This window comes from Puma concolor, chromosome E2, assembly GCF_028749965.1.
Source record: "Puma concolor isolate L17-30 chromosome E2, mPumCon1.1.hap2, whole genome shotgun sequence".
In the NCBI taxonomy this organism is placed as follows: Eukaryota; Metazoa; Chordata; class Mammalia; order Carnivora; family Felidae; genus Puma; species Puma concolor.
Genome location: NC_141681.1, coordinates 45,509,158 through 45,531,536, shown reverse-complemented (window position 1 = coordinate 45,531,536; position 22,379 = coordinate 45,509,158). Strand labels below are relative to the sequence as shown.

Sequence of the window (22,379 nt, the reverse complement as noted above, 5' to 3'; positions counted from 1 at the left end):
TACACACTCCTGAACAACCAATTGATCAAAACAGAAATCAAAATGGAAATCAGACAATATCTTAACAAAAATGAAAATGGAAACAAACATATGGGATATAATAAATGCAGTTCTAATGGGGGAGTTTACAGGGATAAAAGCTACATTAGGGGGAAACAATCTTATGTACATAACTTCACACCCCAAGATTAACTAGAAAAAAGAACTAAGCCCAAAGTTTGCATAAGGAAGGAAGTGATATAAGAGCATATAAATGAAAGATACTTAAAAGACAATAGAAAAGATCAATAAAACCAAGGGTTGGCCCTTTGAAAATATATAGTTGAAAAACTATTAGCTAGTCTGACTTAACCAAAAACAAAGAGACAGAGGACTCAGATAAATAATGTTATAAACAAAAGAGAGAGTTCCAATATTGCAGCGAAGGATTGCAGGCAATGAAGGATTTGGAGAAGACAGGCAGTAAATTGATAGTTGGCACATCTGTAAATCCCTTGGAAATACTGAAATGAAAGAGGGCTAAATTTGGAACGATGAGAATTTCATGAGACAAAGATTATGATTAATCCACTTTCATCCAAAGAATTTAAAAAATTTAATCCCTGGAAGAATACAAAAGACCTGACAGCTGGTCCTATAGAATCAGGTATTAAGAAAGCTTTAATTCTTACTTTACTTGTTTGATAACTTTTGAATTTTGTAGCATGTATTTTTATTACCTAAATTTTTTAACTAAAAAATTAATGTAACATCAAAACTACATACACTCTCACGGTTGGCAATCTACCCAATGGAAATAAAAGAATGATGAGATAAGAATATTTACTGTATGATCCTTTGGGATGAAAAAGAAATAGAACAATCAAATGTCTATAGTAAGGAATGGCTTAAAATATGTATATACATCCTATACCAGAAATATTCAGGAGCTTTAAAAACAATAAGTTAGATCTGTATGTATTCACTTGGAAAAAAGTCCACAATTATTTAAGTGCAAAAAGAAATTGCTGTGAAATATGTCACTATAGGCGGTAAAATCTTCCATATACATGCAATAAACCCTCCATATTTGCAGGTATGTTTGAGCAGGAAGGAGCAACACACACATAGTGGCTCTCACAGATGTGTGGGAAGGGAAGAAATTGTTTTCATTTTATTTCTGCCACTTCACTGGTTTCAGTGAAAACACTATTTATAAAATTTATTTCCAATATTGATTATAATAACTCAGAAACAGCATTGGAACTAGAGCAATTTTTACCTGTTAATAATTTTTCAATTTTCCCTGCTTGAAGTTTTTTTCAAGGATCATTGAAATAAATCAATACTAACGAAATTCATTATTTTACCAACATTTATCTTGAAGAAAAAAAAGAAAATGTAAATTTCTAAAAATAATTTCATCATGCTAGACTAGGATGGGGAGAGAGAAGAGGAAACCTTACTGGCATCTCAACAGTATGAAGTGTCTGATGTATATTAAATTGCAAGCCATGATTAAAAACCTTTCCACAGTCATAAGGTTTCTTCCCAGAATGAATTCTCTGATGGTGTGAAAAGCTTGAATGATAGCTAAAGGTCTTTCCACATTCCTTACATTCATAGGGCTTCTCACCAGTATGTATTCTCTGATGTTGAATAAGGTGTGAATGAAGTCTAAAGGCCTTACCACATATCATACATTCATGAGGTTTCTCACCAGTATGAATTCTCTGATGTCTTTTGAGGTGTGAGCACTGTCTAAAAGTCTTCCCACATTCCTTGCACTCATAGGGTTTCTCACCGGTATGAATCCTCTGATGCAGGGTAAGTTGTAAGCCATCACAAAATGCCTTCCCACATTCACTACATTCATAAGGTTTTTTGCCAGAATGAATTTTCTGATGATGAGAGAAGCTTGAGTGATAGCTAAAGGCCTTTCCACATTCTCTACATTGATAGGGTTTCTCACCAGTATGAATTCTCTGATGTATGGTAAGGTGTGAGCGATGCCTAAAAGTCTTTCCACATTCTTTACATTCATAGGGTTTCTCACCAGTATGGAGTCGTAGATGTTCAGTAAGTTGAAAGCCACGAATAAAAGCCTTCCCACATTGCTTACATTCATAAGGTTTTTCACCAGTATGAAGTCTCTGATGTTGAGTAAGCTGTGATCGCTGCCTAAAGGCCTTCCCACATTCTTTACATTCATAAGGTTTTTCACCAGTGTGAATTCTCTGATGCAGAATAAGTTCTGAGCCATAATTAAAGGCCTTCCCACATTCTTTACATTCATAGCGTTTTTCGCCATTATGGATTCTCAGGTGTTGCTTAAGTTGTGAACAATGAATAAAAGCTCTCCAACATTCCTTACATTCATTGCACTTGTTACTATTTTGAATTCTCTGTTTAGTAAGATATGATATATTAAGAATTTCTGCACATTCCTTACATTCAGACAGTTTTTCTTTAGAATGAGCTCTTCTGTGATCACTAAAAAATAAATGGTAACTGAAGTTTTTTCTACATTCTTTACATCCAAAGATTTTCTCTCTATTATAAAATTCCTGAGTTAGTAAAGAATGTTGGTTAAATATAGGCATATGTTCATGGTTGATAACAAATTGCCTGAAATAGCCCTCTTGTTCCTGTTGTCTTTCAAACTGAGTATTGCATTCCCAAATATCTCTGAAAATGGATTTCTCAGGATTATGACTTTTAAAGTCTTCCATGATAGCCCTTTGGGATGACTCTGTCTCATAAATGTCTTTTGGAGATAACTTCTTGGCCTCACACCTGGACACCAAGTCTGAAAGATAAGAAACACACTTTAATTGCTGGTTTCGTGTCAGAAAAGAAAATATATATGGTAGCAAAGAGAGATAACTGGAAATAATTCACGTAAAAGATGAGTCTTGGAGAACTCTAAAATATCATCATGCAACTGAATGAAAAAAAAACGGTAAGGAGAACACAGAGAAATGAGAGCTCAGAAAAGAAAGTGAGGGAGTTAATTAACAAATCAAGTCAATGGTTCTGAATTTTTTTTTTAAGATTTTATTTTTAAGCAATCTCTACACCCAGCATGGGGCTCAAACCCACAACCCCAAGACCAGGAGTTACACATTCCACCAACTGAGCCAGCCGGGTGCCCCAGTTGTTCTGAAATTTTGATCTACCTCAGAGTTTGCTGCAATTATAGATGTTTAGGAAACATTCTAGATCAAATGAATCCATATCTACCAGAGTTGGTTTCAGAATGAGATCAACTGAATCAGAATCTACAAGAGTGTATGTTTAACACTTTCCACCAGACCAAGGGATTATGAGATGGAGACTGCTAATTGTCCCCAAATGTCTATTATTCCCCTTTTATATATGGATTGAACCAATGGTTTTTAGTTGAGAACAAGGTTGCCCAATATAAACACTGCATTTCCCAGGCTCTTTTGCAGAAGAATATGCCATGTAACTGGATTCTGCCTTAAAAAAAAAAAAAAAAAGCATAAGTATCAAATAGTAGCTTCTGAAACTTTAACAGCCAGCTGGCCCATGTCCCATATCCTCTATTCTCCCATTTCCTTAGTCTCCACTGTGGATGTGGTGTCATGTCACATGATGGTTTTGCAGAGCAGAGCTTCCCCTCCAGCCTGGACTTTAATGCAAAAGAAAATTAACCCATATGGTCTAAGCCATTATTATTTTTGAGTCTCTGTCACATGTAGCCAAACCTATAACCAAACTAATGTAGCTTCCTATTGAACTGAAATTTAAAAATCCAATTTTTTTCCATGAGAACACAGGGCCTCTGCCTACTTAGAAGACCTCATTTTGAGTCCTTTTTCCTTTTATCCATGTACTACAACATTAATCTCCTTTCAACAATTAGGACATTCCAAAGTCTTTCCTATCTTAGAGCTTTTCAGAGGCTGTTTCAGAAGAAAAAGCTTAAGACTGACAGCTATATAAAGCATTCTATTCTAACACAATTTATTTTTTCATTTTCCTAATGATGGACATATGGGTTGCTTTCAATTGTTGGTTATTATGATCAGTACTGCTATGAACATTCTTGTACATTTCTTTTGGTGGAAATAGGACTCCTTTCTGCTAGATGTATACATTTATGAGTGAAATTGTTGCACACAGAATATGCATTTGTTCAGCTTTAGTTGAAATTATCCAATAGTTTCCTCATTTTCCCATCTAACTGGAAAAGAGTTCCAGTTCCTCACATCCTTCCCAACACTTGTTATTGTCAATCTTATATTCAGGCATCCTGGCAGATATGTCATGATACTGCATTGTGGTTTAATTTGCAATTTCCCTGATGACTTGTGAGGTTGAGCACTTTTTCATATGTTTATTGGCCAATTGGATATCTCTTTTAATAAATGCCAACTCAGGTCTTTTGTCCATTTTTACTGACTGTGTGTGTGTGTGTGTGTGTGTGTGTGTGTGTTAAAATTCATATAACATAAAATCTACCAGTTTCACCATTTTGAAGTATACAATTCAGTAACTTTTAATACATTCTCAATGTTGTATAACCATCAGATCACTAATTCCGGAAAACTCTCATCATGCCAAGAAGAACCCCATGCCCATGGTCATTTTCTATTCCCCTATTCTTCCCAGCCCTTGGCAACCACTAATCTGCTTTGTATCTCTATGAATCTATTCTGACATTTCATACAAATGGAATCATACAATATGTGACCTTTTGGGTCTTTTTTCACTCTGTATAATGTTTTCAAGGATCAACCAGTACTTCATTCCTTTTTTATGGCCAAGTAATATTCCATTGTATAGATATACCATATATTGCTTATCCATTCATCAGTCAAGGGTCACTTGAGTTGTTTCTGGGTTGTATTGTTTTCTTTGTAGGAATTCTTAATATATTCTGAATACAACCAACATATTGCAAATATCTTCTCACACTCTGGGGCTGGCACTTTCACTCTCTTAATACTATGTTTTGATGTACAGAAGTTCTTAATTTTAAGGCAGTCTAATCCCAAGGTCATGAAAAATACTGTATTCTAGAAGCGTTTGCTATTTTACTTTTCATATGTAGATCTATAATCTACCTACATTACATTTTATGATGTGAGATAGGAATCAAGATGCCTAGTTTCTTTGTTGCTGTTGTTTTTTTATTTAAAAAAAATTTTTTAACGTTTATTTTTGAGGGAGAGGGACAGAGCACGAGTGGGGGAGGGGCAAAGAAAGAGGGAGGGAGACACAGAGTCTGAAGCAGGCTCCAGGCTCTGAGCTGTCAGCACAGTGCCTGACGCAGGGCTCAAACTCATGAGCCATGAGACCATGATCTGAGCCAAAATCGAATGCTTAACTGACTAAGCCACCCAGGTGCCCCTAGAAGCCTAGTTTTTCATATATTTATCCAATTGGCTCAGCACCATTTACTGAAAAGACAGTACTGCCTACCTTTCTCTGTAATCCACTCCAATAAATATCTCAACTCCCATAATTATGTTGAAAAATTTCTAGCTAAAGTCACTAACAAAATCTCTTTGTCAAAATCAGTGCTCTAGTGCTAGTCATCACTCTACTTGACTCATTAGCAGTATTTGACACAAATGATCAATCCCTCAACTTCCTATATACCATATTCTCCTAGTTATCTTCCTACCTTTCTCTTTGTATTCAGTTCCCCTTAATGCATTTACTACCTGCCCTCTAACTATCAGAATGTCCCAGAACCCAGGCTCTGGCTAGCCATCAATCTATATACTCTTTCCCTGTAACAGGTCTGGCTTAAATTCTAGTCCTATACTCCTAAGTCTTAAATTTATAACTCTAGATTAAAAAATATTCTTTAATTTATCTTTGAGAGCACAAGTAGGGGAGGGGCAGAGAGAGGGGGACAGAGGATCTGAAGAGGGCTTCATGCTGACAGCAGTGAGTTCGATGTAGGGCTCAAACCCACAAACCGTGAGATCATGACCTGAGCCAAAGTTGGTCACTCAACCGATTGAGCCATCCAGGTGGCCCTATAACTCTAAAATTTTGATTGTGGCAAAATACACATAACATAAAATTTAACATCTTAACTATTTTTAACTATATAATTCAGTAGTGTTAAGTATGTTCACATTTTTGTACAACCAACCTCCAGAACTTTTTCAATTTGCAGAACTGAAACTCTGAGCTTACTAATAACTCCTCTCCACCCTTTCCTCCCCCAGTTCCTGGCACCCGCCATTCTACTTCTGTTTCTATGGATTTGATTAATCTGGATACTACATATCAGTGAAATCATACAGTATCTTTTTGTGACTGGTTTATTTCACTTAGCATAATGTCCTCAACATGCTAATCCATGTTGTAGTGTGTGTCAGAATACTTCCCTTTTAAGGCTGAATAACATTACATTATATATGTGTACACACACACACACACACACACACACACACACACACTTTGTTGATCCACTCATCTGTTGATGAACACCTAGGCTGCTTCCAACCTTTGGCTATTGTACATAATGCTGCTAAAAACATGGGTATACAAATAAAAAAGCATGAGTGGGGGAGGGGCAAAGAGAGAGGGAGGGAGACACAATCTGAAGCATTGAAATCATTCGTTAAAAAGAAATCATTAAAATGAATGATTAAAATGAATGATTTCTGAATGATTGAAAGCTGCTGTTTTCAATTCTGTTGGTTATATATCCAGAAGTGGAATTGCTGGATCATTTAGTAATTCTATTTTTGATTTTTTTTTTGAGGAACGATCATACTGTTTCACATACTGTTTGCAGGCCATTTGTTTATCTTCTTTGAAGAAATGTCTATTAAAATCCTTTCCCCCTTTTTTAATTGAGTTGTTCGGTTTCTTTGATGTTGAGTTGTAGAATTTCTTTATACATTCTGAATATTAACCCCTTGTCAGATATATGATTTATAAATGTTTTCTCCTATTCCATAGGTTAACTTTTTATTTTATGTGTTCTTTTGTGTATACTTCTAGCTTTTATCTTATCCCTGAGTTCCACATTAATCTAACTGCCTACTTGAAATCTTCAAATACTATGTAATAAGTGTTTCAATCATAACTTGTCCAGAGAGAACTTTCAATTCTCCCTTTTTTCATCACACTAGCTTAAACTCAGTAAATGCAACCACCTTTTTTTACCAATACGTTAAGCCAAAGGCCTAGTTCTTTAATTCTTATCAAACTTACAATCCATTAGCAAGCATGGTCAACTTATTCTTTAATATGTATAATAACTTCTGATCAGTTATTACTATCATTTCTATCACAGTCTGAGCTACTACTATTTTACTACTGCAGTCGCTCTCAAATTGGTCACCTGCTTACTTTCTTGTTCCACTAAGCACAACATATCTAAATGATTTCATATAACTTTTGCTTTCAAATCCCTTTAATAGTTTCCCATGACATTTAGGAAAAAAAGATCCTTATGATGATCTATAAGGTTCTATATTCTCTGGTTTCTATCTATCCCTCTGATTAAATTTGTAGGGTACAACTAAAGCTGTATGTAGCAGCAAACTTATGGCCTTAAATGCAAATAGAAAAAAGAAATCATTAAAATGAATCACCCACATCCTGCAACCCCAGGGGCAGTGGTGTGCTGGTGAAGATTTAACAGCGGGTTCTCTGAAAGTAAATAAAAAGATAAGCAGATAGGTGACAGACAAATAAATAAGCAAATAAATAAAAAGTCCCTGAAAAAATAAAAATAAATGAATCATCTAAACATGTATCTCAAGAGGCTAGAAGAAGAATCGCAAACTAAAACCCCCAAAAGTAGAATAAAGGAAAAAATAAAGATGGAGCAGAATAAATGAAACAAAAACAAATATAAAATAGAGAGGATTCCAGCAAGACTGATCAAGAAAAATAGACTATCTTCCTTACAGATTACATGTGTACTACAAAAAAAAATAAATAAATACAGTGGAGAAATGTGGCAAACACCAGCCAAACCAAGTGATCAAAGCTAACGTCACCAACAATGGGACAGAACGACATTATATGCCTCCTTAATGATACACTGAGAAGGATATACCACTAATGCAATAATTGTGCCAAGAATGTATAACCTGAATTCAATAAGGGGAAGGACATTCTATAAACTGGTCCATGTTCTTCAAAAGTACCAATGTCATGAAATACAAAGAAAGGTTGAGGAACTTTTCAGATTAAAGTGAAGAGAAATGTAATGTGAAATCCCAAATCAAGTGAACAAAACAATATTGGGATAATTAGTGAATATGAATACAGACAATATATGACGTAATAGTTTGCATCAATGTAAAATTTCCTGAATTTATGAAATGTAAGAGAATATCTTCATTCTCAGAAAAGATAAGCTTAACTATTCAGGGTAATGAGACTTAACAGAAATGAAATAATAAAGCAACTATGGCAAAATATTAACAAGTGGTGAATCTAGGTGAATGGCATATGGGAGCTCTTTTGCTATTCTTGCATCTCTTAAGTCTAAAATTAATTTAAAATAAATTTCTATCTTATAAAAGAGAGTACAAATAACCAACATGACAAGTGAAAATGGGGACATCATTACAGAAGGAAAGCCATCCCCTCATAGAGTTACATTCTAGTAGAATAACATCCAATAAATGATTACTAAATGAATCAGTGTGTCAGATGGAAAAAAAAAAAAAGGCTACAGAAAAATACATTAAGAAGGAAAGAGATATAGTTCCAAATAATGGAAGTGGGGTGTAATTTTATAGTAGTCAGAAAAGCCTTACTTCAGTGACATTTGAAGGGGAAAAAAAAACTGTAGGAGAGAAGACAGTGATGGCTATCTGGGGAAAGAGCAATCCATGCAGAGAATATAGCAAGTCCATAAAACGAAAGTTACCTTGGCTTATTAGAGAAACAGCAAGGAGACTAGGATAGCTGAAATCAAGTAAGAGAAAACAGAGACCTGGAGACCAGAGAGATTCAATACAAATCTAATAAAACCCCTACAATGTTGCTTGAGGAGCTTGAAAAACTGATTCAAAAACATATTTGGAAAAACAAAGTTTAACAGCCAAAATACTACTAAAGAACAAAGTCAGAGCATTTATCCTACCTATGATAAAGACATCATAAAGACTTAAAAATTAAGACAATGTGGTATTTACACAGCACTTGACCCATAGAAAGACCAGAGGCAGACTCACATAGGAAGAATTACAGATCAATGATGAAAGAATAATTTAATAAATGATATTAGAACTAGCTATAGATATAAAGAAAATTACTCTGGTCCCCTACCATACACCATAAATAAACAAACTCTAAATGGATTAAAGACCTACAAATTAAAGGAAAAACTATAAAGCTTATCCAAGATCCAAGATGATCACAACAGCCAAGGTGTATGCCTGCCAGAAGTCAGCTTTATTTGTTCTCCTCCCTGTTGATACCAATAGATGAAGTGAATATGAAAACTGGTTGTTTCACTAAGTTGTTTTGGAAAGACCACACAATGACAATTATTTAAGAAAAAGCAAAAAAATACAAACAAACATGCTACTAGAAAAAGATTGGTGGTGGTGGTGGTGGCAAAGTAAAAATGAAGTACTTCAAGGATGCCTGAGTGGCTCAGTCAGTTAAGGATCAGACTTGTGATTTCAGCTCAAGTCATGATCCCATGGTTCGTAGGATCAAGCCCTGCAAAGGGCTCTGTGCAGACAGCATGGAGCCTGCTTGGGATTCTCTCTCTTCCTCTGTCTTTGCCCCTGCCCCATGCTCTCTCTCTAATACACTTAAAAAAAGAAAAAAAAATCCAGAAGTACTCCACATACACACTGTCTTTATGATCTCCCACCTCCTTAAAGAAATCAAAGCAAATATCACAGAAAATGCATATTCTAAAGTTCATTCTGAAAAGATTTAAAATCTCAATTACAAAGATAGTGTAGACTCACTCTTTTTCTGCCTCTCCCTTAAATAAAACTAAAAACCCTAGAAATTAACTATCACACAACAATAAAATAATTCTGAGAGCTGAAAGGAAGAAGGTTTATTGATTTGGATTCTCTGGCCTTGAGGAACTACCACATGGTGAGTTCTCTGGGTTTTTTTTGGTTTTTTCCTGTTTATTTTTTAAATCCACTAAAATTAACACAGAATGTTAAATTTGTTTTAAGTGTACAATACAGGGATTCAACAATTCTATATATCACTCACTGCTCATCACAATTAAGTGTACGATTAATCCCCTTCACCTATTTCAGCCATCCTCCCTCTCACCTCCCCTCTGGTAACCATCAGTTTGTTCTCTGTATTTAAGAGTGTTTTTTGGATCTTTTTTTCTTTGTTTTGTTTCTCAAATTCCACATATGAATGCAGTCATATATTTGTTTTTCTCTATTTCATTTAGCATTATACCCTCTAGATCTATCCATGTTGTTGCAACTGGCAAGATTTCATTCTTTTTTGTGGCTGAGTAATATTCCATAGTATATATACACCACATCTTCATCAACTCATCTATTGATGGACACTTGGTTTGCTTCCATATCCTGGCTATTGTAAATAATGTTGCAATATACATATTGCATATATGTACATATATCTTTTCATATTAGTGTTTTCATATTCCTTGTGTAAACACCCAGTAGTGTAATTACTGGATCATATGGGAATTCTAATTTTTTGAGGAAATTTCATACTGCTTTCCACAGTGGCTGGACCAGTGTGCACTCCCACCAGGAGGGTTCCTTTGTCTCCAAATCCTAACACTTTTTTCTTGTTTTAGATTTTAGCCATTCTGATAGATGTGAGGTGGTATCAATCTCATTGTGGTTTTGAATTGCATTTCCCTGATGATCAGTAACGGTGAACATCTTTTCAAGTGTTTGTTGGCCATCTGTATGTCTTTTTTGAAGAAATGTCTATTCATGACTTCTTCCCAATTTTTAATTGGATAATTTGGTTTTGGGTGTTGAGTTGTATTAGTTCTTTACCTATTTTGGATACTAGCCGTTTATTGGATATGTCATTTGCAAATTTCAGTAGATTGTCTTTTAGTTTTATTGATTGTTTCCTTTGCTGTGTAGAAGCTTTTTACTTTGATGAAGTCCCAATAGTTTATTTCTCTTGCATCAGGTGACATATCTAGAAAAATGCTGCCATGGCCAATGTCAGAGAAATTACTGCCTGTGTTCTCTTCTAGGATTTTTATGGTTTCAGGTCTCATTTTTAGGTCTTTAACCCATTTTGAATTTATTCATGCGTATGATGTAAGAAAGCAGTCCAGTTTCATTATTTTGCATGTAGCTGCCCAGTTTTCCCAACACCGTTTGTTGCAGAGATGGTCTTTTTCTCATTGGGTATGTGTGCTTCCTTTGTCCTAGATAAATTGACCATATGATTGTGGGTTTATGTCTGGATCTTCTATTCTGTTCCATTGATCTATGTGTCTAATTTTGTGTCAGGACCATAATGTTTTGGTTACTACAACTTTGTTGTGTATGTTGAAATCAGCTATTTTCTCCTCAGATACATGTTCTCCTTTTATCCTCTCTTCTTCTGGGATCCCTACAATGTGAATATTATTATGCTTGATGGTATTACTGAGTTCCCTTAATCTATTTTCATTTTTTATTATTCTTTTTTCTTTCTCCTGTTCAGCTTAATTGCTTTCCATTATTCTGTCCTCCAGGTCATTGATCCATTCTTCTGCTTCCTCTAGTCTACTATTTATTCTATGTAGTGTATTATTAATCTAAGTTGAGTTCTTCATCTCCGATTGGTTCTTTTTAAATGTTTTCTATCTCTTTATTGAGGGTCTGAGTTCCTCCATCCACTCTTTTCACAAGTCCAGTGATTATCTTTATGACCATTACTTCAAAAAAAATTTTAATGTTTATTTTTGAGAGAGACAGAACATGAGTGGGGGAGGGGCAGAGACAGAGGGGGAGACACAGAATCTGAAACAAGCTCCAGGCTCTGAGCTGTCAGCACAGAGCCCGACTTGGGGCTTGAACTCCAGAACAGTGAGATTATGACCTGAGCTGAAGTCGAATGCTCAAACGACTGAGCCACCCAAGCGCCCCTATGACCATTACTTTAAATTCTCTATCAAGCATATTACTTATCTCCATTTCACTCATGTCTCTTGCTGTGATTTTTGTCCTGTTCTTTTAACTGAGACATATTCCCCTAGCTCTCTGTGTCTGTTTCTATGTGTTACAAAAGTCAGCCATGTCTCCTCTTGAAAGTGGGGGCTTATTTTTTTTAATGTTCATTCATTTATTTTGAAAGAGAGAGAACACGAGCAGAGGATGGGGAGAGAAAGAGAGAGAGAATCCCAAGCAGGCTCCACGCTGCCAGCACACAGTCCAGTGCAGGGCTTGAATTCATGAACCTATGAGATCATGGCCTAAGCCAAAATCAAGAGTCAAGACGCTTAACTGACTGAGCCACCTAGGTGCCAGAAAGTGGTGGCCTTATAACGAGGTCCTGTTGTTCCCTCAGTGTAGTATCCTCAGTTTACCAGAATCTGGCACTTTAGGGGTGTCTCCTATGTGTGTCACATGTATCCTATTGCTGTAGCTGAGCCACATTTACCTCCAGTCTAGTCATCTGCAAAGGTTCTCTTTGCCTGTTCTGAGCAGATCTTGGTGCCTGTGTTGTTAGTGGGCTTTGTTCTGAGCAGAGCTTGGTGCCTGTGTTGTTAGTGGGCCAGTCTGGGGCTGTTTGGGGCTTGAGGGTTTGCCAGAGATGCAGTAGCACCAAACTTCAAGACACTCTCTTTGTGTTATTTCCTGAGAGGCTTTCATTGGTGGGCAGGGCCAGCAGTCAGACCAGATGTCAGCCCCCCACCCACTGCTGGGCCCAAGTTCGAACTGGTGTGTGTGGTTATCTTCCCATTCCCAGGGCAGGAGTCACTTTGAAGTGGTGCTGGCCCCTGTTGGAGGCACTTACACAGTCACGCTTGTGGCCCCACTTTGGAGAACTCCTGCCAGGCCAGGTTGGAGGGGCAAGATCCATAGGAGAATATGTGGGAAGGCATGCAGTGTGAGCAAGGTTTGCACTGGTCTGCAGTGGAAGAGGACCTGTAGCTACTCTAGAGAACAGCTGAGGGCAAGTCCACTGTTAGCAAGGGACTGGGCATACTGTCCTTGGCAAAGTAGGTGGAGAGTGTGCATACTGTGCTGGTTCTTGCAAGTATCTCTGCTGGGAGTCAGGGAGGGAAACGGTGCCCACCAGCTCTTTTGTTCTTGGAGAAGTCTCCCGCAGGTCCCTGCCCCTCTAACACACATTCTGAGATTAGCAAATAAATCCTCCTATGTATCCAAGGTGTTTTTCAAATTGCTGCTTCTATGCTATATCTCACCAGGGCTGTTTGTTATGCTGTCTCTTTAAGGGTGGGGATTCAGTTTCCTATCACTGTCCTTGCTCTCCCAGAGTTGAGCCTGCTGAATTTTTAAAGTTCCAGGTGTTAGGTGCCACTGACTTAAGAACTTGTGAAGTTAAGCCCCTCTGGCTTTTAAAGCCAAATATTATGGGGATTCATCTTCCCACTGTGGGTCTCCCATGCCCAGGATGCCTAGGGTGGGGTCTGCTCCTCTTCCTTGTCATTGCCTGTGGTGTCCCTCCCTCCAGCAGACAGTCTTGCAGGTCACTTTAGCTCCTGCCCACATCTTCACCCTTCCCATCCTTTTCAATGTGGTGGCTTCCCTACACTTAGCTGTGGACAGTCTGTTTTGGCAGTCTTCAGGTCATTCTCTGGGTTATTCACACTGATGTGGGTATTACCTAGGTGTATCTGTGGGACAAGGTGAGCTTAGGATCCTCTTATTTTACGATCATCCCAGGAGGTTTTTCCCTGGGTTTTCTTTTTATCTCTCATATACCACCATAATGGGCACTGGACAGCAGGCCTGCAACCAATAACGGGTGTGCGTGCGCATACACACACCTAGAGAAAGCTACTCTACCTAGCCAAAAGACCAGGAGCAGGGAAGCCCAACAGACTTAGTGGGATTCCTAGCACTTGCTCCACAACCTAGATCCTAGCAACAGTTTCATCAGCTGGCTGCAGAAGCGGCAAGAATTCTCAGTGACCGATCTACCACTAACAGCAGCAAGAGAAAGTCTCTTGATGTACAAGCTCCCACTTCACAACCAGGGCACTGGCTGACAGACTGATTCACCCAGAAAGGTACTATTAGCAGAGTGTTGCATCTCCCTGTGTCCTCTGCCCAGTGACATAAGGAAATCCATGCCCAGTGGCTTCTGTATCTCAGTGAAGCTCAATGTATCTCAATGGCTTCTGCCTCCCTCATCCCACACAAGGTAGCCCAGCTACACTGGGGATCCACAGTAGCTTTCTGTCTCTGCAGATATCACCATTGAGCAGGAGTCCCAGCAGTACCAGAATATAAAGCATATCAGAATAGTATTGAAAGGGCTCTGAAAACTAAGCTGTACAGCTAAAATTAAGCTGTACAGCTTTACTAAGCTGTAAAGACTACAAAAGTAGGCCAGATCTATGCACTAAACCTAACAGCAAGACTTCCTGCTAACATAGGAGATTTCAATAGATTTAAGTAGACTCAAGACTCTCTTGGGGTAACTGGGTGGCTCAGTCGGTTAAGCATCCAACTTTGGTTCAGGTCATGATCTCGTGATTTGTGAGTTCGAGCCCCACGTTGGGCTCTATGCTGACAGCTCGGAGCCTGGAGCCTGCTTTGGATCCTGTGTCTCCTCTCTCTGTTCCTCCCCTGCTTGCGCTATCTTCTCTCTCAAAAATAAATAAAGGTTAAAAAAATTAAAAGAAAAAAGACTCTCTTAACATAATAACTAAAATGTCTAGGATACAACAAGTCACTTGTCATACCAAAAAAAGGCATGGCCAGGCATCAAAAACTGATAGAAGAATGACACTTTAAAGGAAAACAAAACATTTAGGAGAGTAGGTATCATTTTTCTATGATTCCCTCCATATTAGTTTCTTAGAGCTGATATAACAAAGAACAAAGCTGATGTGGCTTAAAACAAGAGAAATATACTCTCTCACACTTCTGAAGCATTAATACTGAATCGCAGATATCATCAAAGACCTCTAATGTGTAGAATGGACCTGCCCTTGGCCTCCAGGACCCTACACTTTCCTAGATGACCTCCTTCCTTCCCAGTCATCCCTCTGCCATCTCTACTTCCTCAATGCAATTTTCTTTAACTTTACCAATTTCTAAGCAATCTTAATTTTTCCTACTATAACATTAGAACATAGTTCTTGATCCACTACTGTTAACACATAAAAAAACGTATTCTTGTCACCCAGTAAAGCAACTCACAGGCATTTTTAAAAATTAATAAACACTCTATTGATTGTGTCCTTTAATGAATAGAAGTTTTTAAGTCTGGTGTACTCCCATTTATCTATTTTTGATTTGGTTATCTATACCTTGCTTGGTGTCATATCCCAGAAATCACTGCCAAATCCAATGTCATGAAACTTTTTCCCTAAGTTCTCTTCTAGTTTTGGGTCTTACATTTAGTTCTTTGATCCATTTTGAGTTAATTTTTATATATGGTATAAGGTATGGATCCAACTTTATTCTTTGGCATGCAGATATCCAGTTTTCCCTACACCATTTGTTAATGATACAGTCCTTTCCCCCACTGAATGGTCTTGGTACCCTTGTCTGAAATCATCTGGTCATATAGCTGAGGGTTTATTTCCAGACTTTCTATTCTATTCCACTGCTCTATATGTCTGTCTTTATGCCAGTACTACTACACTGTTTGTTTACATAATGCTGTAATTAGGGTTTTTAAAAATTTTTTTTAACATTTATTTATTTTTGAGACAGAGAGAGAGAGAGAGCATGAACAGGGGAGGATCAGAGAAAGAGGGAGACGCAGAATCTGAAACAGGCTCCAGGCTCTGAGCTGTCAGCACAGAGCCCGACGCGGGGCTCGAACCCACGGACCGCGAGATCATGACCTGAGCCGAAGTCGGACGCTTAACCGACTGAGCCACCCAGGCACCCCTGTAATTAGTTTTGAAATCAGATTTTCCCTAGTGTGTCTAAAATCACTTTCCCAGCGTAACATTCTGACCACTTGGCCTACTCCTTGGAACAGCTTCCTGCTTCCTGATCATTGCTCACTCACCTGGGCACTGTTCTCCTGTCACTTCCCTCACAACCATCCAGGGCTCCTTCCCTTGCTCTAATGAAGAGATCACAGCCGGCTTAGAAATAGAAAGTCCTGGTTATAAGAAAAGAAATGGAGATGAAGTGGAAATCAAAGTACCCAAATACTATGATTCAGAACTGATCAAAATAAATAAACTATAGTACAACATGGCACTTGATAAACTCTACAGAAGAAAAAAGAAAAAATTAAACACTCATATTTAGGTAAACTCAAGATTTAAAAAAAACACAAACAAATAGGTGATAAAATGCTGCTTAAATTAGATAAGATTTCTGTCCCTACTTTGCTATGAGGAAAAAAAAAAAAAGAAAACAGCTTCCTGAGTATCCTTATTTCAGATATTTTTCAATGATATGTGAAAAGTTCTTAGACTGTAACTCCCAAACGCAAATTGTTTAAAAGACAGCACATTAGTTGTAGGAAATTGAAGTGTTCATTTGAGCACTAAATAGTAAGTGATACTTCTTGATGCAGCCCATTGCTACATTAATTGGGAAAGCTATTTAGTTTTAACCTATGCTAGGGCACCTGCAGGTTTAGTACAGTGCAAATGAAAACAAAAGATGAAGTGGTGACCACTGAACTAATTAATAATTAATTAATATTAAGTTAATAGTACAGAATTCCAATTCTGTTCTTTAATTATCAAGGAAGAATGTCAACTGTAAGTACCAGAGGAAGGTGTAAGGATGGGGAAAAGGGAAAATGAATGTGCACCTCTATCTAGGTGTGCTCATTTCTCTGCAAAGAGAAAAGTCACCTAGTTATTTGAAAAGTAGCCCTAAAATGCATGGGAAAGAAAGCAGAAAACAAGAAACCAAGAAACACATTCTAAATTATAAGAGGCAGATAATTTTACCCAGTGAAACCAAGTTGCTATAGTTCTCCAACATCACATCTTTGTACAAACTCCTCTGCGTAGGGTTCAGGCATTCCCATTCCTCCTGAGAGACATCTATAGCCACATCTTTGAACATCACCAACCCCTAAAATGACAAATCACAGTACTGTTTTTGAAATTATAAGAAATATTTTTCAAAAGGAAGGAGAGGTGCTAAAAGAAAACATGCAAGACAGGAGTAGTGTATATAGTGGATAGTGAGTATATAGGCAAAGGTTGGAAGCTTGTAACGTGTCAAAAAGGGATTCAGGGCACCTGGGGGCTCTAGTCGGTCAAGCGTCTAACTTCAGCTCAGGTCATCATGATCTCACAGTTCATGTGTTCAAGCCCCCTCATTGGGCTCTCTGCTGTCAGCACAGAACCGCTTTGGATCCTCTGCCCCGCCCCTCTCTGTCCCTCCCCTGCTCATGATCTCTCTCTCAAAAATAAACTAAAAAAGGGTTTAGTGGGACTAACGTGGAGTGCCTACAGGTTCTTAAAAATTCAATTTCTGCAGACACATCCCTTACACAGGGTGGAAAACTGTTAGTCATCTAGAAATTTAAAAAATAAGTAGAGGTTCCCAACTAAGTTAAATAGCTGGAAATTTTTTAATCTTTCCAGATGTGTCATGAACACCTCCATCTTGAGAAAAAGGACTTGAAGATTTTTCTTCATTATTATGATATCATGTCATAAGCATTTTTTACTTTTCAGGCAAATTCTTTAGTAAATATCTAGTATAGCTTGTATTTTCCAAGGATAGATAGAACAACATTTCCCATCCCATATGCTCTTCTTCAGTGTAATCTGGACATGCCCCCACACCACTTGTATAGGAACTATGTTTCTGCCCTTGAACCGGATCCTGAGAAAACAAGTTAACTTACTCAACTTAAAGTATAGCAGAAATGACTTCTGAAGCTAGAATATAAAAATGTCTCCCTATCCAGTGAGAACCTACACCAATTCCTATAATGTAGATTTGAAAAAGTAAAAATTGTGGAAAAATTTGAAGATTTCTCATGTGTGATTCAATTAACCATTTTTCCCTGACAACAGCACTTCCGGTGAGGACATCTTAGCTGTGTGGCTGGTTTTTCTCCTACAGTCTTACTCTGCTCTCAATCTCACATTGTCCTCTCTGCTCCTCAGTGCTGGTGCCAACAACTGTCCCTCCTTCTCTAAAATCTAATGTCGTCATTTTATCAGACTATACATGCATTATTTCTACTTATTATAGTGATTAGCTGACATCTGGCTTTTTCCCCCCTAGGAATTTTAGCTCCTGGCTCAGTGCCACTATCTCCAATACTACTCCTATATTAATTCTCAGTAATTTCAAATATCTATGTAAGTATTCCAAATATTAACCTGGCCTCCCAATTCTCTCACCTCCTCTCCAATGATCTTGCCTTCCACTCTAGTTTACTCTTCAGGTCACTACCCTAGTAACTGCAACATCTCCAAAATATCAGTGTCCTTCTCTCTGGTCACCTTTATTATTATTTTTTAATGTTTTATTTTATTTTAGGGAGAGAAAGCAGGGGAGGGGCAGAGAGAGAGAGGGAGACAGAGGATCCAAAGCAGGCTCTGCACTGACAGCAGAAAGTCCAATGTGGGGCTCAAACTCACCAATGACGGGATCATGACCTGTGCCAAAGTCGGACGCTTAATCGACTGAACCACCTAGCTAGGCGCCCCGCCTTTTTTTTTTAATTATTTAATTTCTTTTGAGAGAAAGAGAGAGACAACATGCGTGCATGAACAGGGGACGGGCAGAGAAAGAGGTAGAGGAAATTCCAAGCAGGTTCTGTGCTGTTAGAGTGCAATCTCTGGTCACCTTTACATTGTCACTCACCCCACTCATACCTCTTCTCTTCTTACCCAACTTAAATTCTATGTTCAACTAATCATCTAACTTCATAATGACTGCTAAGATGAACTTCCTTTTCATACTTGCTTAGCAAAGCCTGAATCCTACATAAATCTAACTCTCTTCTTACTCTGTCACTGTATCTATGTAGCCAAACATGACTAGAGAAAATAACCAACCTTAATGACAGGTTTTCATTTTTATATTTTATTTTCCTTTCTTAAATGGTTCAGAACAACAACAACAAAAAAGATAAACATTCAGAGGTCTTATTCCCAACCCTTTCCTTTCCATTGTCTCCCACCTCCTAACCGCTATAGATGAGCAATTTTATAAATTTTTTTTGTATGTCTTTGCAAAGTTTTTAAGCAATTATAAATACATATGTGTGTATTATTTTTCACACTTTTACACAAAAGGTAACATACTATAATATATACATTGTTCTGTATTTGATTTTTGAATTCTAAGGTTAATGGTTTCCTTATTTTCCTATAGGTACTTATCACCCATTTTTTGTATTTATCATAGTTTATTTAACCAGGCATCTATAAATGGACAGTTGGTTGTTTCTAATCTTTTGCTATAATAAGCAACAGTGCAATGAATACTTATATAAAAATGTCATTTTGTATATACACAGATATATCTGTAACAGAAAATCTCAGAAATCAGATTGCTAGGTCAAAATGGAAAATGCACTTGTAATTTTGGTAGATGCTATCAAATTTGCCCTCCACAGTGGCTGGACGATTTTCTCAGATACCAGCAATATATGAGAGTACCTGTTTCCTCACAGCAAAGCCAGCAAAGTGTTTTGTCAAAATATTTTGTTTTTATCCATTTAATAAGGTAAAGAAATTGTATGTCAGTAGAATTTTATTTGGTATTTCTTGAATTATTTATTGAGTATTTTTTTTTAAGGGCTTTTTATGTTTCTTTTCCTGTGAAAATTCTGTTCATATACTTTGACTCTATCCTACTGGGCTGTTGGTCTCTTTTTTAAATTTCTTAGTCTTTATAGGGGTGTCTGGGTGGCTCAGTTGGTTAAGCGTCCGACTTCGGCTCAGGTCATGATCTCATGGTTTGTGAGTTTGAGCTCCCCGTCAGGCTCTATGCTGACAGCTCAGAGCCTGGAACCTGCTTTATATTCTGTGTGTGTGTGTCTCTCTCTCTGCCCCTCCCCCACTTGTGTGCACTCTCTCTCAAAAATAAATGTTAAAAAAATCAAAAAATAATAAATTTCTTAGTGTTTATAAAATAGATAAGTTTAGCATCTGTACATGAATTGTAAATACTTTCCCAATTTTGTAATTCTCTTCTGACTTTGCTTACCAGTGTTTCTTGCCATACAGAAGTTTTTTTATTTTTATGTAGTCAAACTTGTTAATACTTTCTCTTTTAGTTCCTACAATTTTGAGTCTTAGTTAGGCAGTCCTTCCTCACATCAAAGTTATGAAGGAATTCTCCCATGTTTTAATCTGGTAATGTTATAATTGCATTTTAAAAACTTAAATGACTCAATTTAATTGGAGCTTATCCTATATGGTACATGAGATAAAGACTGGGCTTATTATGTTCCAACATGGCTACCTAGCTAACCAATACCATTCATCAAGTCTATCTTTAACCAAGGAGGTAAAAGAACTGTACCGTGGAAACTGTAAGATGCTGATGAAAGAAAAGTGAAGAAGACACATCTGAAAAGATATTCTATGCATAAGAAAATGGAAGAATTAACATTGTTAAAATGTCCACACTACTCAAAGGAATCTACAGATTCAATGTAATCCTTCAAATCCCAGTGGCATTTTTCACAGAAATACAACAAACAATCCTAAAATTTGCACAGAACCACCAAAGACCTCAAATAACCAAAACAAGCTTGAGAAAAAGCAACAAAGCTGGAGACATCACATGTCCTAATTTCAAACCACATTACAAAGCTATCGTTATCAAAATAGTATGGTATTGGCATAAAAATAGACACACAGATCAATGAAACAGAACAGGGAACCCAAATACCACATACAGTCAATTAATTTATGACAAAGGAGCCAAGAATATACAATGAGAAAAGGACAGTCTCTTCAATAAATGGTGATGGGAAAACTGGACAGCCATATGCATAACAATGAAACTGTAGCACTATCTTATACCATACACAAAAATCAACTCAAAATGGATTAAAGACTTGAATGTAGAACCTGAAACTATAAAAATTCTAGAGGCAATCATACAGGTAAAGGTACTTGACACTGGTTTTGGTGATGATTTTTTTGGATTTGAAGAGCAAAGAAGAGCAAGAGCAGAAGAAGAGCCAGAAGAGCAAAGGCAACAAAAGCAAACATAAACAAATGGGACTATATCAAACTAAATACCTTCTTTATAACAAAGGAAACCATCAAAAAGAGGAAAAGGCAACTTACAGGGAGAAAATTTTTGTAAATCATGTATCTGATAAGGATTTAATATTCAAAATATATATAAAGGACTCCTACAACTCAATATCAAAAGAAAATAAATAATAAATAATCTGATTTAAAAATGGGAAGAGGAATCAACAAAACTAAAAGGAAATTGATGGAATGGGAAAAGATATTTGCAAATGACATATCAGATAAAGGGTTAGTATCCCAAAGCTACAAATAACTTACCAAATTCAACTCCCAAAAAAACAAATAATCCAGTGAAGAAATGGGCAGAAGACAAGAATAGACACTTTTCCAAAGAAGACATCCAGATGACCAACACATACATGAAAAGATGCTCAGTCCCTCATCATCAGGGAAATACAAATCAAAACCACACTGAGATACCACCTTATACCCGTCAGAGTGTCTAAAATTAACTCAGGAAACAATAGATACTGGCAAGGATATTATGAAACGGGAACCCTCTTGCACTATTGGTGGGAATGTAAACTGGTGCAGCCGCTCTGGAAAACAGTGTGGAGGTTCCTCAAAAAATTAAAAATAGAACTACCCTATGACCCAGCAATAGCACTACTAGGAATTTATCCAAAGGATACAGGAATGCTGACTCACAGGGCACATGTACCCCAATGTTTATAACAGCACTTTCAACAATAGCCAAATTATGGAAAGAGCCTAAATGTCCATCCACTGATGAACGGATAAAGAAGATGTGGCTTATATATAGAATGGAATACCACTTGGCAATGAGAAAGAATGAAATCATGCTATTTGGGGCAATGTGGATGGAACTGGAGGGTATTATACTAAGTAAAATAAGTCAGTCAGAGAAAGAAAGATATATATTTTCACTCATATGTGGAACTTGAGAAACTTAACAGAAGACCATGGGGAAAGGAAAGGGGAAAAAATAGTTACAAACAGAGAGGGAAGTAGGCAAACCATAAGAGACTCTTAAATACAAAAAACAGAGGGCTGATGGGGGACGGGGGAGAGGGGAAAATGGGTGATGGGCATT

The 22,379-nt window shown here is 37.3% G+C and overlaps 1 protein-coding gene across 8 annotated transcripts in view; it reads right to left on the bottom strand.

Moving 5' to 3' along the window:
* Positions 1-1,123: 1,123 nt before the first annotated feature.
* ZNF461 (zinc finger protein 461) overlaps positions 1,124-22,379 on the bottom strand; it is a 34,097-nt gene continuing 12,841 nt past the window's right edge. For 4 of the 8 annotated variants that reach the window (XM_086691017.1, XM_086691018.1, XM_086691019.1 and 1 more), the window contains 3 exons: positions 17,030-17,156; positions 16,126-16,221; positions 1,124-2,788 (listed from right to left, as the gene is read on the bottom strand). In XM_086691017.1, coding sequence (XP_086547143.1) covers positions 1,404-2,788; positions 16,126-16,221; positions 17,030-17,156 — 1,608 coding nt within the window. In that variant the 3' untranslated portion in view covers positions 1,124-1,403. Of the gene's footprint in view, positions 2,789-16,125; positions 16,222-17,029; positions 17,178-22,379 lie in introns of all 8 variants that reach the window. The other 4 variants (XM_086691020.1, XM_086691021.1, XM_086691022.1 and 1 more) reach the window with 2 other exon arrangements.